At 37.4% G+C, this 17,466-nt stretch overlaps 1 protein-coding gene across 2 annotated transcripts in view; it reads left to right on the plus strand.

Annotated features, from left to right (window-relative positions):
- Positions 1-2,552: 2,552 nt before the first annotated feature.
- Positions 2,553-17,466, plus strand: part of LOC114139123 (complexin-2) — a 31,252-nt gene continuing 16,338 nt past the window's right edge. Inside the window, exon 1 of one of the 2 annotated variants that reach the window (XM_028008802.1) lies at positions 2,553-2,672. Coding sequence is in view for 1 of the 2 variants with exons in the window: in XM_028008801.1 (XP_027864602.1) it covers positions 2,788-2,801 (14 nt within the window). In the remaining variant the exon portion in view is untranslated. Of the gene's footprint in view, positions 2,673-2,779; positions 2,802-17,466 lie in introns of those variants that run through there. The other variant, XM_028008801.1, reaches the window with a different exon arrangement.

A 17,466-nucleotide genomic window follows, 5' to 3' on the forward strand; every position in this document is an offset into this window, starting at 1 on the left:
ACCATGCTCTGGGGTTGTTTTTCATTCAGCCTCGTTGGTAGAGTGATGTGCAGCACACAGCACCTGTCCTGTCTGTTTGCTAAGGGTTTGTGCGTGCCCTGTGTGTGTTTGTCCGATGATAAATGAGGCTGATAATGACACTTTAACAATGAGTGCATTAGTGTTCCAGCAGGCTTTACGTCAGCAGCCTCCAGCCATGCTCTGAAAGCTGTTGACACCTGAATGCAGCGGCGGCACAACTTTTTATTTATGAAGCACTAAAGCGCCGTCTGCTCCTCGAGCATCTGCTCTCCCTCAACTTCTGGCTCATGTTCTGCTGCTTTTATTGAATTATAAACTCAGTAGAGCTGTAGATGTACATCTTCTTCTTCTTCTTCTTCTATAGCTGCTTTCATTTATAATAACTCTAGTGGCCATCAGGCTTTGACACTCCAGTAATGACTCAGGAGATGTTTTATGGCCATCAAACGACTTTCTAGCATAGAAGTAAGTGAAGCGGGTTCCTCCAAACAACAGCACGGCTTGTAAAACCCATAATAAACCAGTAGTAAACTTCAACGTGTTTTATAGCTCACATCTGTGAGCATTTCAGCTTCTTCTCATAGGCACTTTGGAGCATCGTTTAGCAAACCCATAACAAACACATCTTCTGTTATACAGTCATGACTTTTATTGAACAAGCTATACTTTTTTATAAAAGTTGGAATTAACACAATAAACTAATGATAAAAAGAAAGTGTTATTTTTATTAGTCGTATTAGCAAAGTCACATAAACATTAAAGACTATTCAAATTACTGTGGTGGACATTATTTAGGTGCCACCACACAATACTTTTTAACCAGGTTTGTTCTGGTCATGACCCAGTCCAGATCAAACCTCAACTGTCAGAGAGATAGTCTCACGTTTTACTATGGATTTCTTTTACATTCAGACTAAATCATGGCCAACTCAACATCCTGCCCAGGTCCTCTGGCTGCAAAATAACCATCAACCCTCCATCCTCATGCTTACAGCTCTTATGATGTGTTTGTGCTATAATGTTCTAAACAATCCGATGTTCAGCTTTTTTTCTTTTCTTTTGTTTACCCAGATTTTTAGATGACCTTTCGCAAAGTTTGCTAAATGTAAACTATTGATATGACTGGCAGGTATCTTAATTGTTTTTGACTGACGACTCTTTCTTAGTAGAAAATGGTGGAGTTGAAAAAGTAAATGGCATCATAACCTTTTCAAGATTGATGAGCAGCAGCAACTCCTTCTCTAGGTCAGACCAAACCACACTTATGTTATTTATAAAGCACTTTAAAAACAGGCACAGAACAAAGTGCTGAACATCTAGAACTTTGATGCTTGATGTTCAAAGTGCTTGATGCTAACATTTTTTAGTCATCAAAAAAATTTTGTTTTTTGATGACTAAAAATTTTATTAAATTTAAATTAAATTAAAATTCTTTAATTTTAATCATCAAAAATGACTAAAATTAAAGAATAAAATATTGGAATTAAAAATTAACTGATTACAGTAGAAATAAAATACTTAAACAGTGGTGTAGAAATGCAAAAACAAGAAATTAATATATGAAGGAAATAAAATTCAAATCACATTTAAATCAACGTACAGTTAATTGAATAATGAATAGAAAATGCCACTGCAAGTGTTTCAGTTTCTTACTAAAAAATGATCCTAACAAACTGTGTTTTCAGAAATAGACCACAGATAAAATAAGCATTCTACTTGTCAGTGGTAAATAAATAGTAAATAAATTTATTTGCCAGTAAATAAATTCCTAATATTTCTATTGACATAAAATTAGCATTAGTTGTCAACAACAATCCAAGTAATTTAAATTTACTCGATAAATGTAAAAAAAAAAAAGAAAGAAAAAAAAAAAAACATGACCGTGAGAATCATTAAATAGGCAAGTATATGTCGATTGTTTATAACTATCTCCAGCGGTCACTGGGCGAGTGGAGAGGTTACAGAATATATTTACTGAGAAAAACTTTGATGTACTCAATACTTATTTTACCTATTATTTGTTTAGTGCGTTATATGTTTTTTGTAAGTTTCACCACTCTGAGTATTTCAGGTTTAGAACTAAAGATCAAATATGAAATTTGGTCAAGATTCTGTAAAAGCTGTTACTTTTATAAAAACTGTTACTTTTAATTTTGTAGTCTAAATCAATTTTAATAAATTATTCCAGCATAATTTTTTCACAAAATGGCAACTAATACTTGTTGAAGAAATTCGCAAATAAGAGATATTAGATGACTGATGCCTTCTTTATAGTCATCGTTGTGACGCCCCTTTAATACATGTCGCTCTGGGTGGTGAATACCATAACTAATTATAAGCACCACTATAGAGTTTTTAAATTAAATTACTGAAAAACATTAACTTTTTGAGTTATAGGTTACAGGTTGAGATGCACCTGCATGTATAAAACTAAAATGTTTTCTCATTCAGACCGAGCTGCCATATGTTCTCTCTCCGGTCTTGGAGTAGCTGAGAGGAGAGGAGGCTGTGAGGTAATAGTGCGCAGGAGGGGGTGTTGGTGGTGGCGGTGGTGGAGAGAGAGACGGGATATAGGACGGGCATCACACGGAGGTTTGGCTGCAGACTCGCCGGGATCCCTTTCGCCACCTCGCCTTCTCCAGACGCATCAGGTCAGTAAAACCAAACGCACCGTGCGCAGAGAAAATATCCCGGGAGAAGCTGCGGGGAGGGTCGCTTGGTATTTTGCTTCTTTCTCTGATGAGCTGCTCCAGTGTTGCAGCTCGTATGGTTTCAGGGAGGTGAGGTTTTTATCTGAATTATTATTGTTACTGTTGTCGGAGTGTGACGGTGCAGATAAGCATATTCAGGCGGCTTGGCGAGCTGCAGGTAGCCGCCTTCCGCTGCTGCAAAATCCAGGAAACAGCGCGCTCTCCGAAACCGCGGGATTTGTGTTAGTTCTGCAAAAACTGCGGATGATTATACTCCCTCCTCCGTCACCCACCTGCGTCTTCTCCCTCCGTCCAGGTGAAGGCGGATCCTGCCGCCATACCGCCTGGATGAGAGTACGCGATGAGACAGGGCAACGGTTTTTCCACTAAAAATCATTGATGGGGAGGAGGCAGGAGGCCGGCTCGGGTCCTCCGCAGTGCCTTCACCAGCAGCCAGCAGCAGCAGCATCTCGGCTGCTGATGGATGATGGAGAGTCTGAATTATTTATAGCAGCCACAGCATTGATTAGCTTTATGTGATTCGCCCCGGAGCTGAGAGGGTGCTGCCACACGGGTCGGTGTTGTTTGGGCTTCAAGGAAATACGATTTGCAATCAATGGGTGCGTGTGTGTGCCACTGTGCACGCGCATCTACAACAAATCCTGTTTGATGGGAGGTGTGTGGAAATGGGTGAGAAACAGCCAATCACATGGAGAGACTTGAGCCATAGTAACTCACTCTGCAGCACTGAAAAAATATAAGTAACACAAAAAATCAGACATTTATTTACTTCAATTACTTACATCTGTCTCATCTTTTTTTTTATTTTTACTTAGCTAAATAAACCAACTTTTTTATTTCTTTTTTTATTCCTCTGTCTAGACAGCAATAAATTCAATTTCACCACACAAACAACAGTTGTCATGAAATTCTAAGAATAGAGCACTGTTTATTTTAAGATCTTGATTTAATCAAAATATATTTTTCTTTCAGCCCAGTTTGTCTTCTTGTCTCTATTCTTGTCGTCTTTGTCTCTGTACAATTGTCTTTGGCTCGCCGATCTGCTGCTTGAACCAGATGTGACCAGATGAGATTATTAAATAAAAATGAATCAGGGGTAAGACTGTATGTTTCCCCCTCTTTGCAGTCACTGACACTGCAGAGGAGCCAGACTCACCCCACCATTTGTGTACACATGGAAACAACTAAAATGAATTGAAAAGAGCTCAAACGAACAGAAATAACTGAAGCTGAATTAGTTTTCTCCCATATTTGGATTAAAGAAACAGATTTTTTTCACTCTTCATTTTTCAGGCTTGGCTATCAAGAACATTTCCTCCAGTCATTAAAACTCCTTGTTATAATTTAGAAAACAAATGATCACCACAGAATCATAGCTTTTATGAATCCATAAACAAGCCACTTTGATGGTTGTAAGAAAGCACAATAAATATTTACTGAGAAATAACATATTGATCTGAACTGTATGTTTCTATCTACATTTCTATAAAACATCCTCTACAGCTGGCTTAAATACCTTGGCTCTTGATTTATTTCGACTCTTTGTAACACTGACTGTGCTCAAGGGTTGTTAAGCAGATGCTTCCCTTGCCCGCTGTTATGTTTTGGTAACACCTTCGATAAACTGTTACAACCCTCATGAGGTTTCTCAGAGCAGGAAAGAATGTGACTGAAAAACATGCCGTGTTTTTACAGTTGGCTGAAATCTGCATCTCTCTCCGGCACATACAGGAGAGCAAGTAGAGATTTTATTTGTTTTCATTTTAGAGGAAATAAAAGCACCACATAGAGCATCACACATTTTCTTTATGTGGATTTAGTCCTAGCTGGGCTGGAGACTGTGTTTATTATTTGTAAAAAGCCAGTACTAAAGTTGTTCTAACAAATGTTAACTGCAATATTTTTATAATACATTTCTACTGTCTATATTTTTTGTTCTCAATGATTGCTTATATTTTATGTGATTGTTTGTATAGATGCGGTTTAGTGGGTTTTTTCAGATAAACTGCTCACTGCAGGTTTGCTGGGTTAAAGCGGAGAGTTTCAATAGGTCAGTGTATTTCTCTTTGGCCATTCTGCATCAGGAAATATAAAACATTTTGGCTCAGATAAACTAGCAACATAACATGATACTCTGCCAGCAGTTGCCTTGTTTTTCTGTCTGCAAACCTTGGCAAGAACTAGTGTTGAGTGTTTCTCCAAAGGATTGTGTTTTTATTTCAGTTAAACAATGTACATTTTACTGATTCATTCTTGTTGATTTGTCATCTCATTATTAGATTTGATCTAGCAATTCCATCAAGATAATCCTAAAACCTGAGATCTTCTGTATTCAACCAGTGCATCGAGTCTCTGTACTCTTCTAAAAAAAAACACAAACTTTACCGAATTGCTTGAATTTGCAACATTTTTCTGTCTTTTCTTATTTTTTGTCTTTTTTCAATGATTAGTTAGACTCTGGTTTAAATGACAACTCAGCAGTGAAGCAGGCATCTTTTTAATCTAATCCTTGAAATAACGTGTATCGGCAACCAAACTATTATATGCATCCATCTCTGAGCTCTTTGTTTTGAGGAGAATGTGCTTTTATTGTCGGCGTCACTGTGCTGTTCTCATAACAAAAAAAAAAATGCTGGCAGAGCTGAGCAAATGAATAAAGCTGCGGCATCGATGGCTTTGTTCTTCTTAGCAGTGAGAGTTTTGAGTGACAGCGGCACACAAAGGTTTGCCCAGTGTGTTGGGTCTCATGCTCCCATCTGATGCAAACACGGACCTCCGCATATGTGAGCCGTCTCGGTTCTGATCCGCCATCAGCCCGCATTTAACATCCTGCTCTTTCACTGTTTCTGAGAGGAAACTCCACAACTCACAGACTGAGACTGCATGATGACATATGACAACATTTGACTGAATTAAAATGTCATCAAAAAGCAAAACTCCTGTAGACGTACAGAGCCCCATTACAATTTACTGCAATAATAGATTCAATATAAAAAACACCGGAGTAAAAAAGTCAGTCCCTTTATACAACATATAGTATTCTCTAACTCCAGCTGTGGGGTTGGAGAAAATCTAAGCACTTCACAAGGAACCATTTGATAAAAAGACATTTCTATGAAAGGAGTGGGCGATTAATTTTCCCAAAAGCTCCCTCCAGATCAGTAGCTGAACTCAGTCTTTCTAGTAATATATTTCATAATGAACTCTGAATATGTTTTGATTCAATTTCTGGCAATAGCGGTCATTGGAACTGAACAATAGAAATTAAAACCAAAATGAAAAATTAGCAATTTTGCGACATGATCAGGTAAGGCTTGTCAAATATTACAAGTTTTTTGAAGAGACATCTAACTTTTAATTTTTGTTGATGTTATACAATAAAACACTCTGTGTGATCTTCATTAGATGGGGCGCTGTTGGATGTGTCAGTGAGACTCCATACAGGCTGAGTTATTGGAAACAAAAAATAAATGTTTCATTATAATATTAGTATTGTGAAAAGGTTGAAATGGTGTTATATTGTTCAGCCTTTATGTAGAGGACAATGATTTTATGATCCTAGTCTGGTTTAAATGCATAGATTCTTTGCTCTCACATTGTAATGTTCTAAAATATTCAAAATCTTGAGACCTCTTACCTTAAACAAAAGCTACACTCAGAAGATGCTAAATTAGATATTGCTTGTCATCCTGTGTGCAATTGTGAACTGGAAGAGAGCTTAGAGAGGTTTTACTTTATGCATGGGCTTTTTAAACAAAAGTAGAGCGCAGTGGAGCCTGCACCTTTGAGTTGTCAAAGTTGACATTTCTGAATTTTTAACAGTTGAGCGCTCTGACACAAAGTTGTGTAGCCAATAGATGGAGGATATCTCTTACTGTGGAAAAGAAAGTATCTGGTGTCTGAGAAAATGTCTCCTTCTCAAGATCCACAATGCAAGATCAGAATGTCATCACAATTTTCTCTCCTATGTTGTTGCTCTTTTGCTTGGTGTCAATAGCAGGTTGAGTTCTAGTCTCTTTTACCACAAGACAAATACACATTAGAGCTCACAGCATGACAGCTTTGCACAAACTATTTTGAAAATTCTGCCTCTTTTGCTGTGAATGAATGTGTTTCAGAGGGTGCTGTCTTCAGTGTGAAAGCCTCAATACAAGCTGCTCTGGTGAGGCAGCTTGTGGGTCAGTGCATGTTGCTTTTGGTGATTCTGCCCTTCTAGAGTGGCCTTGAGAGTCTGCATTTATAGGTTATTGGGCATTAGTGCAAACACAATGGTCCTGACATTATGTGGACAGACAAAAAAATTATATATTTTTATTATTTTGTTTTATTTTACCTTTATTTTACCAGGATATCAGGGGGGGGTTGGCCAATAGGCAGCAACAAATGCATCAACAGTAATCTTAAAAATAAGAGCATTTAAAAAAATAAAAACAACAAAATTACTATACAAAATTAATCATTTATGCATTTTCAATTTTGTATTTCTACTGATCAACACGAGCCAGTTCAGGTTGGACCAGGACGTCTGAGGGTGCACTTCAATTATCGGACCACTTTTTTCTTTTTCTCTGAACTGGACAATTGCTTTTCCTTTTGGCCATTTTATTTGTCTTCCCTGGTGATGAAGGGGCAATGACTCTAAACATAAAAAGTTTTTCTTTTATGTTTCAGTCCATTTTACCCACCCGCCCTTTCTTTATTGACATCTCTGAGCGTGAAAACCGTAACTCTGTCAGCGCTTTTGATCTCATTCTCGTAGATATCTCAGGCTTTCATTTAGGCATGTCTGGCTCTCTGCACATCTTTGTTCCTTTGTTTGTCTCAGCGTCCACCTGTCAGTCTCCTCCCACCTGCTCAGGTTCCCTCAGCAGCTCATAAAATGTCTCGACTCCGAATCGATGAGTCATTCTGAAAAACTGAGTCACTGACGCTCCTCTGGCTGATTGTGAGTCTCGCACCTGTGTTAGATTTCATTTTTGTTTCCCCATTAGATGACTCACTGTAAAATATTTGACATTTATTGCTTCTTAATGACCACTCAGACAGTTAATGGGCTTTTGGTGGGCCGCGACTCGGAATTACGCGACGTGATTTTGACCTCTTCAATTTTCCGCTGCAATGACTGAACTCCCTCATAATTTTGCTCGTACATTAGTCTGCACGTCCAGTGAGGAACTGGGAAGCTTGGCATCTCTGTTACTTCAAGTGACATATTTCAACAAAACATTTGCACTCTTTTGAGACTTATGTTCAAACTGTAATAATAAAGAAATATTTTTATACTTTTTGGGGATTTACAGGCTTAGATGCAGCCCCGGTGTAAACATCACATGTTCTCCCAGTCACTCTTTGTTGTGCGATTGCATCGGTTCATTTTCTTCTGCTCAACTCAGGAGTGTGCAAGTTCTTCTTTCCACCTGTCTCTCTGTCGCTGATGCAAAGAGCCTCTGTTGCCTCGGTAATGACCCTTTGGCACCTGTTGCTGTGCATCTCCGAGTTGGCGTCAGTCAGACAGCAACGGTGTAGTTGACTTAGGAGGAGACAGAGCAGCCTGTGAGGCAGAGACATATAACAGAGCTGTGAGACTGTTTTTACTGCTCTGCTGATTTTATTTCCTGTCTATAAGTACTGCTTCAAGGAGAAAAATATTCCCCTTTTTGTTTGATTGCACAAACACAAGCAAAAAGGGAAGCCAGGTTCTGCTGAGAAGATTGCTCTAAGAAGAAAGAGTCTGAAAGATATGTTGTAGCAATTCTAGAATATTTCTTAATGGATAAAAGTGATTTTCAGGCAGTATTCTTACAAGAATAAGTCATTGTCAGGCAAATACTTTTTTGCTGCTTGCTGCATTTACTATCTTGTTAAAACTAGTGCTCGAAGGTAAAGCTTGGCCAACTTGTAAATTTGATTGTGATCTGTCTTTTTGATCTGCTTCTCTGGTTTTATTTCACACAGGTTTATTTTATTCTTGAACTTTTGTCTATTATTTGCAATTCCGTTCCCTTTCTTATTATTAGAATTTCTGTAGTTATAATATACTTGTGATAGGACATGAAAGAGCATTTTATCTTATGAGTTCATTTTTTCCCAACAATAATTTTCCATGAGACTCTTGCCCACAGGTGTCCTCTGACAAAGCTCCACCCCCACATTTCCTCTGAAAACACAAGTTTATTGTTCAGTCAGGCGTTTAATGAATCTCTTCATCCTGAATGCCCTGCTAATTACCTGCACAGCAGTCTTCAAAGCCTAGTTAAAGAAGTTGAGGTCGGTACTCGGTTCACCTGGAAGCTGCCTTGAAGTAGAGCCTTTTTATGTTTTGCGTGAAGTGGTGAGGTTAGGGGTTTCCTTTGAGTCGCCTGTTCAACACGGTGCTGTCACTGCATTTATCACAGAGCTCCTCTCCCTGATGGCCAGTGACAGGAAATGAGACAGTTCATTTCCCCATCTGCAGGGTTCGACATCTTGTTTAGCAGTGTGGCAACAGCATTTCATTGGCCTGGAACAGAAACGGGGGTCAAAGACAAAGAAACAGGCCAAAGCCATATTGAGGGTTGGCGTTCTTCTCCTCTAAATTAGTGTTTCTCAACCCTCATCCTTAATTCACACTGCCCTGCTTTTTTTAGATGTTTGCCTTCTTTAACACAAACTCCTTATGTTATGTTCTGTAGACATGTATAAGGAAACATATATCAAAAATTTGGGCAGGTTTTAAAATAATCCTTTAAAAACCCTGATCTGATCCACTACACTTTCCCAGAGTTTTTAATGGTTCCATAATCTTGTCTTGCGAAGGTATTCAGCGAAATACCGGCCCATATTGTATGCCAAGCAAGTGTTTTGTAGGGATGGACTGAAGCATCTGCTGGTGGTTGGAATAATATGATTTTCTACTTTGGATGATCCTTAATCCAAATCAGCTGAAAACTCAAAACGTCAGTCTCTCTGTTCTTCAGTCACTCAACACACCACACATAATCGCCACCAGGTTTGGGTAGCGCTCTTAGATATGGATGCTGCAAGTACAGGAAGAAGAATCAAAGTAAATCATTTTACATTTGAAGGGTCTGGAGTAATGTCAAAGAAGGCACATAGATATAAGAAGCTTAAAATATATATACATATGTATATTTTTACAATGTATCAACAGAATGGTCAGCAATGGTCAAAAGAGCAATGCTTTTAGCAAGCCAATCAAGCAAGTGGAGAGCTGGGTTTGGCTCTTTGGTACAACACTTATCTTGCTTCACATTACGATGTCAAAAGGTGATTATGAACCCTTTCAAAACTTCCTTCAGATTGTCTGTCATTGGAATAGCCTAATTTATCAGTCCAGTCTTTTTAAAATTACAGAATACAGGTACTGCTTTTTTTGCAATGCCAGCCACAAAACTGCACTAATCATTGGTGTAAAATCCTGAAACCAGTTTAAAATGGAAATTGTGCATGCATCTCTCAGATTGTTGGAGAGAAGGCAGCCAGGCTGAGGCTGAACTGTGGCAAGGCTGCGGGGAATGACCAGAGTGAGTTAGAGGAGTGAAAGCTTTGTTTTCATATTGGAAAGTGAATTCTGGATTGATACAAATCTGAAAAAAATCGGATCCCAATCCAGACTCTATACATGCATAACAAGAAATTAAAACAAAACAAAAAAGTCAACAATTCAAGCTACCTCCTGAGAAAGTCATATTACAGCCAAACTGTAAGGAATAAATAGTCTAAATTAAACCCCAAGGATCATATCTCTGGGATTAAGAGATTAGTATTTGGATTGTGTTACCAAATTAAATAATCATGAAATAATTGGAATAATCCCAGGTGACATAAGTGCAGAATCCAGTGTTTCCCGCTTTGCTCGTCTGTTTAGCTCTCCATCTCCCAGCAGCATTCATCACTGTACTTGAGCAGTTGGCAGGCGTAACAAACCTCGCCTCCCACACAGCCGCCCACCCTCCCAGCATGCCACTGGCCACTTACCACAGTCCTCTTAACCCTGATGGAGTGAAGAGGAGGGGCAGCAAAGTGAGCACTTATCGACAGAAAAGGACAAAAAAACAACTAAGACAAGAAACAAATGGTGCTAATATTCTTCTGCAATACATCACAATGTCACCACTGAATGCCTCACTTCATGTCTTATAGTCTGATTCAGAAAAATGGAACAATTTTACTTTATTTCCAACCTCAATTCAGGTCATTACTGTGTATGTAACATTTTTCACTTAAAGTAATTTTTTGTGCTGTTAGATCACAAAAGAGTTTGTTATTGTTCTTGTAGTCGACTTGAATTACAAATTTGTAGTAACTCAAAGGGACTTCTGACTATTCTTGAAATGCAAATGCTATAATTGGACTGGTTTCATGTTTCACTTTTAATACACACAGTATTTTTCTTTAATTAAATCTCAGTTTGTGTAACTTTCCTGTTGTGTTTGACCCAAATCTGTCCTGCACATGAGAGCAGACAGTCCAACTGCCTGTAAAATGCTGAGTGTCCGAGTATTATGAAGGATTGTTTCTCTTAGGACATCTGTCCCACAAAGACACTACAAGAAAATGTCTATTTTCTTTAACATTTATTTATTTATTTCCTTTTCCTGTCAGTGGTAAACTTCTTATGATGCATTTTATATTCTATTGTCCTCTACTCAATGCAGCAGTTTCATTTAAACAAGCATGCAAATGCTATCTGTGATAAAACTAAGCAGATCCAATTATCAAACAGCTTGTATTGAACTTTTGCAGCATTAGCTCCCTTAATACTTTCCTGAACGACTTCATCAGTCTCCTATATTGTTCTGGAGGAATTTAGGTCCACTTTTCTCACTCCAGTTCATTGAGATTTATCAGTTTGTATCTCGTCTCTTTTAAGTTTCTACTACAGCATTTCAGTTAGGTTCATATTTAATTATGACTGGGCTATTGGAACACCTTAATTATTTTTCTCTTTTTAAGACATTCTGTTCTAGTTTTGCTGAAGTTTTGGTAATCATTGTTCTGTTTGATCTGAGCTTTAGATGTCAAACACATGGGCTCACGTTTAAGACTAGAATATGCTGGTGTGCAAAATAGTTCATGGCTGAGTCAGTGACAGTGAGGTGCCATGATCCTATGGCTGCAAAATATCCCAAATCATCAACTCCCCATCTGTTTTCTATTGTTCTTTTGGTCTTAAGGTCTTTCTGGTGATAAACTGTGTTTTGTTTCCTCCAAAATTGTTGTTTGCATTATGGTCAAACATCTTTATTTTGGTAGCAGCTATTCAAATGACATTGTTTAAGGTTTTGCAAACCTAAATTGTGCTGATCTATACTTTCTTCTTTTTCCTTTTTAGCCAGATTACACAGCAGCAACATTTCCGAGGTCATTGCAGATGTCTTTCCATCTTGGTCTTGTTTTAACAAATAACTGTATAATTCAGAGCTGCAAACTGCTAGATGTTTTGCTTTCAAAGAGGCAATCATTGTGATAGCAATCACTTAATCAAACAAGAGTGTACTTAGTTTTTCACACAGCTTTTCCAATTGGGCTTTGAAAATATTGAGTATTTTTGTGCACTCGGGGCCTGATTTAAGTAATAGAATGTGGTTAAGATCAGATAATTTTCAACAAGAATGGGGTGCACTTTTTTAATGCCTATACTTTGCAGCTAAAGTATAAAAACAAAAATAAGAACAAGCAGCCTTTTATGACTGAGCGTTTTTCACATTTGCTGGCAAAAATAGGGGCTTTCCAATATATTTTTGACTATTTTCTCTTTGCTCTAATTCAGATAATTTTGGGAGATGGCTTCTGGGTGCTTTATGCTTTAATCTGATTCATTTAGCACTGGAGTGGCTTCGCTGCTTTGCCTTATAATTTTCGTCTCTTACTCTTAGTTTTATCCCTTAGTCTTCCTGACATTTTCATCCACTCCATGCTTTTTTCTTTCCCATTATCTCGCCCTAATTTTTCTTTTAATTTATCCCTTCTGTCTCTCTTTCTCTCCCTCTTTTGGTCTTTCTCCTTCTTCAGTCACATGACTGCAAGACAAATGAATGAATGCCTCACTGGTGATATATAGCCTCTTTTCTTCCCCTCCTTCGTCCATCCCCTAAAGAGAGGAGACAGAGAGGTCTGCAGATACATGGACTTTATCAAAAGTAGACAAAGAAATGCCTCAATTCCAAACATCATCAAGCCCCAAACCTTTCGCTATTGTTTCAAACCTATTTCCCATGAGTCATGAGGATTGTTAGTAGGGCTTTATGAAATCTGACATATTATTATCCTTAATCATGTGAACTTTATTTTTAAAAATTTGAAGATCGGTCCATTTCATACCACGGACATATCTGGCAGCATTTTGGTTTTACAAAAAAATTTTCCACTTTTCTAAAGTGAGATGCTTGAATTTATAAAAGATATTTAGAAAGAAAACTTTATTTTTTCTAAAATATGATAACAAACAAAAAAAGAACCAATACTTTCCTTTTTAAAATTGAAGTACTTTAGATATTAACTTGAAAATAAAAATGTATGCAAGTCACTCATCAAAGATAGTCAGAAGGCTATTGAGTTGGAACGATGAATATGAAATTTAAATTACACAGCTGCTTTTTATAGACTAAAATTAAACCCTATCTGTCTTCTGGTCCGCTAGATTACCAGTCGTTAATGAAATGGAGTAGGGTGATGAATTTAATTAATTGCTAAGATAAGAAACAGTGAAAGCAGAAAGCTAAGGGATCAAGAACTTTTATCATTGGCTTTGTGTCCATTATATCTGAAACTCGTACAAGAGAAATATTCCACCTTTACTTTTAAATTTGAGAGTTTTGCAGATTAGCAGATAAAAAACTAAGAAGGGGTGATGGAGTGGCAAATGAGTGACATTTTTGATGAGAGCTGGTGGGGAAATATCAGCAGATGATTAAATGTCAACAAACGAACAGCTTCTACTTCTGTCAAAGGCGAACGTGTCGGCAGTGTTACATGATCTTTTGTCTTTTCAGGTTCTTTTGTCTTCATGCTGAATGGATTCACTTAGAAAATGTCACCAGCTGTTTAGTTCCACTCCATCACCAGTTGGCTTTTCGGTGACTGTCGTTGTTTTGGTTTTTTTTAACCTTTTTAGCTTCTATGAGTTTCATGCAAATTACAGTTCCAGTTGTAAACCCCTCTGTTTGTGCCACATCACTTTATTCATTTCTATTCATAAGTAAATGAGTATTTTGCTTATTATCCACTTGAACATGTTTATATGTCTCTGCCCAATTGTTTGGTCATTTTTTATTCTTCTGTGTTTTGCTCTATATTTTATTGGCTCTAGATTGTGTTCACGATGCATGCAGTAAAACATAAATAAATAAATTAAATAAACCAGCCAATTTTCCTCTGGTCCAAAATCATGTGATAGTCCAGGGCTGATTTAGCTGAAAAGCCATTTTAATCTACTGCTTACACACTTGTTCATGCAGATACTGTATCTTTTACTTTGACTGAACTCATTTTCTCTTAATTGTTTGAAGAAATTCTCAAGTTCTCTTTCACTGTCATGGTCATCCTACAAAACTGTTAAATCCACATTGTATTTCTGCTTTCTATGGTGGATGGTGGTTCATGTGGTTCAAGCACTGTAGTGTGAATTTGCTGTGACCAATTTTTTTTTTACATGGACAGACATTTGGGACAGGATGAATATAAATTATGTCCAATTTGGTTTAGATCACATCATTTATGTGAAAATTAAAGACAAGGATTTTGCAATGGCATTATGTGGAAAGTGGACATGCAGCGAGGGACACACCAAAACGTCATACTATCAGACATGGTATTTGTTATCTGTCACTTAAGAGAGTTTTTTGATGATTAAGTCAAAAGGGTTCTCAGCATGTGACTACATCTTCTCAGAATAAAGAATGCTTTCATTTCAAGAGGGCAATAGAATAGAATAGAATAGAATAGAATAGAATAGAATAGAATAGAAGTACTTTATTCATCCCAGCAGGTAAATTACTTCGCAGTTACAGCATAGAGACAAGACACAATAACAACTACCACTGAGTAGTAGTTGTAGATAAAATAAAAATAAAATATAAAATGCTATAAATTGTAAAAATATGAAATGCTGTTAATATAAAAAGCAACTTAAGAGCAGTCCTTGCAAAGATTCAAAAAAATGCAGATATGTATATGTAAATATATGTACAGCAAGTGTGCCATAGTGCAGTTGTGCAAAATCGGACTGATTAGTGCAGTACAATTTTATTGTACAGTGAGATGGCATGTGGCAGGAAGGATTTCCTGTATCTGTCCCTACGATAGCAGAGCTGGAGCAGCCTATGTGAAAAGGTGCTCCGCTAAGAGCTGGGGAAATTCTTATGATTTTTTTTGAGACTTGAGCATGATACAATTGAATTGTAGATTTTAGTCACTATCTTTGTGTTCACAGTCGAGGTATCTTTCTACCATCAGGTGAACATCCAAATCTAGCGTACAGTTTCATCCAACGCTGCTGCAAAACGTGGTTACAGTGTGAGTGTAGTAAAATTATTGGATAAAAATGGTAGTTAGGAAGAATAAAAAGGCTCTAAATTTAAGTTGGTTTCCATCCATTACTGAAATGTTCAGGCGACATCACATTCCAGGCAGATCAAATAGGCTGCCAGCATTAAAAATTCAATCAGATCCTGCACGGAAATAGATTGTGAAGGATCATACTTCATCTGTGATGCTGTTGTATAAATGCAGAGCCACACGAACGTCTTGTTAGGTTTTATTAAAGTCTGAAATATGAAAGCTAAAATTAGCTTTCTAACTCTGAAAGTCTGTCAACATTAACCCAGGCCAAAAAAAAAAATTAAGTCAAAGTCAGTGGAGCAGCCTCTTTTTTCCTGCCAGTCCGTGCTGAGGGAATGATTTGTCGGCAGGAAGTCGTATGAATAAATAATGTTTTTGAGTGCTGAGATCGCTCGTTGGCAGATCTGAGAGCGGGCACATCGTTAGCAGGTCGTCATTAATTTATCCACCAGTGTCTGCAACATTCGTCTGCAGCCTTTGGTGACTTTTGCATTGCAAATGAATTATTTTGTATCATGAACAGAAGTGTTTCATTTCAGAGATACAAATATTTATTGTGTAGTCACAATATAATTTAGATGATTTAAACCAAGAAGGAATGTTAAAATGCATTCTGAAGAATGTACAAAAGAATCAGGTTGCTACCAGTGTAGAGCTTGCTCAACAGCGGGTGGATGCAAATCCATATAAATGCATAGTGAGGACTTTTGAGCAAGAAGGGCAGCAAAAACTATTCTACAAAACATGTCAGGGACATACTGAAGTTTAGCAGGAAGTTCAAAAACTTAGTTTGTGTGATGAATCCTCTTTTTTATCTATAGGAGAGTCCATCAAATTTATCCAAAAACCACTGCCATGAAAAAAAGATGCAATCAAAATATTCTCCAAGAACAATTTCTTCCAACAATCCAGGAGAATTTCTTTCAGCATGATGAGGCACTGGTTTATAAAAACTTTGAACATTTGGTTGGCAAACTCCTCAGAAAGAGTGTTAGCTCCCCAGATTCAAATTCACCATAATATGGAGAACTGTAGAAGTTATGAGGAAGAAGGATCAATGCTGTAATTTTATGTATTTACTAACAGTCAATGCAACAAATAAAATATTTTAAATATTTACAAATCAATCTGCCAATTCACAAATCAATTCACAAAGTTGGGAAAAAATTTGGACGCTTTACTTTGTTTAAAAGGTTTTTTGGATTAGAGAGGAAAGTCCAGTTAACTTTGTCTACTTCTATGCTCCTCTTCCCTTCTTGGTCTGGTTGTCAGTTTTGTGTCGACACAGGATGACGGGCTACCTGCCAGGCATCTATCCCAGGCACTCTACAAATGAGTTTTATTCTTTTCATGTCCCTTAAACTGAGAGACAGCAGATATTTACCAGTAATTCATCTGTGCAGATGAGTTCTGTTTTGATGTCTGGTGGTTGAAGCTTCACTTTGACCTTCATAAAGACCAAAAACAAAGGCTGACATTGTTTTAGCTACAATAAATGTAATTTTAATTATAATACATTACTGAAATTTATGCTATCAGCACTTCAGTAGACTTTGGAAATTTATTGAAAAGCCTTTACTTATATCTTAACATCTAATCTTTGTATACAAACAAATTGAAGAGGGCTTTATTTACATTTCAACCATGTATGGGCTGCACAGCCAATTGAGACAAAGTGTTAAATCATTTTATCTGGTGGAATGAAATAAAAATCTGCAGGAAAATCATGTGATCCATCCCTACATATCCGATTCTAAAACCAACAGAGAAACCATCATAAGAAATTTGTATATATTTTTTTGTTTTGTTTTGTTTTCTGCCTTTTCTTTTCTTCTCTCATCTCCTCTTGTTCAGTTGTCATGTACATGTGTTGCTAACGTATTCATGGTGCCATTCTCATCCCAGTCTTCAGCCGGTAAACTAGGAAACAACTTCCAATTAAATGGGTCGGATCAGTGAGCCACCCTGCCTGGCCCTGATAACATTATCCCACGTCATGCGCTGGTGCCAGCGCCCGGATTATAAAATAATGATAAAGAAAATTAAAAAGAAGAAAAAGAGTGATGGGAGTGAAATGGTTTTGGAAGATGAGGCGAGGGAGGCTCACCCTCAGGCACTGTCATCACTAATAGTATACTTTATATTTGGTTCTCTGTGAATACGCAGGGTTATG

The sequence above is a fragment of the Xiphophorus couchianus genome, chromosome 23, assembly GCF_001444195.1.
Source record: "Xiphophorus couchianus chromosome 23, X_couchianus-1.0, whole genome shotgun sequence".
Lineage (NCBI taxonomy): Eukaryota > Metazoa > Chordata > Actinopteri > Cyprinodontiformes > Poeciliidae > Xiphophorus > Xiphophorus couchianus.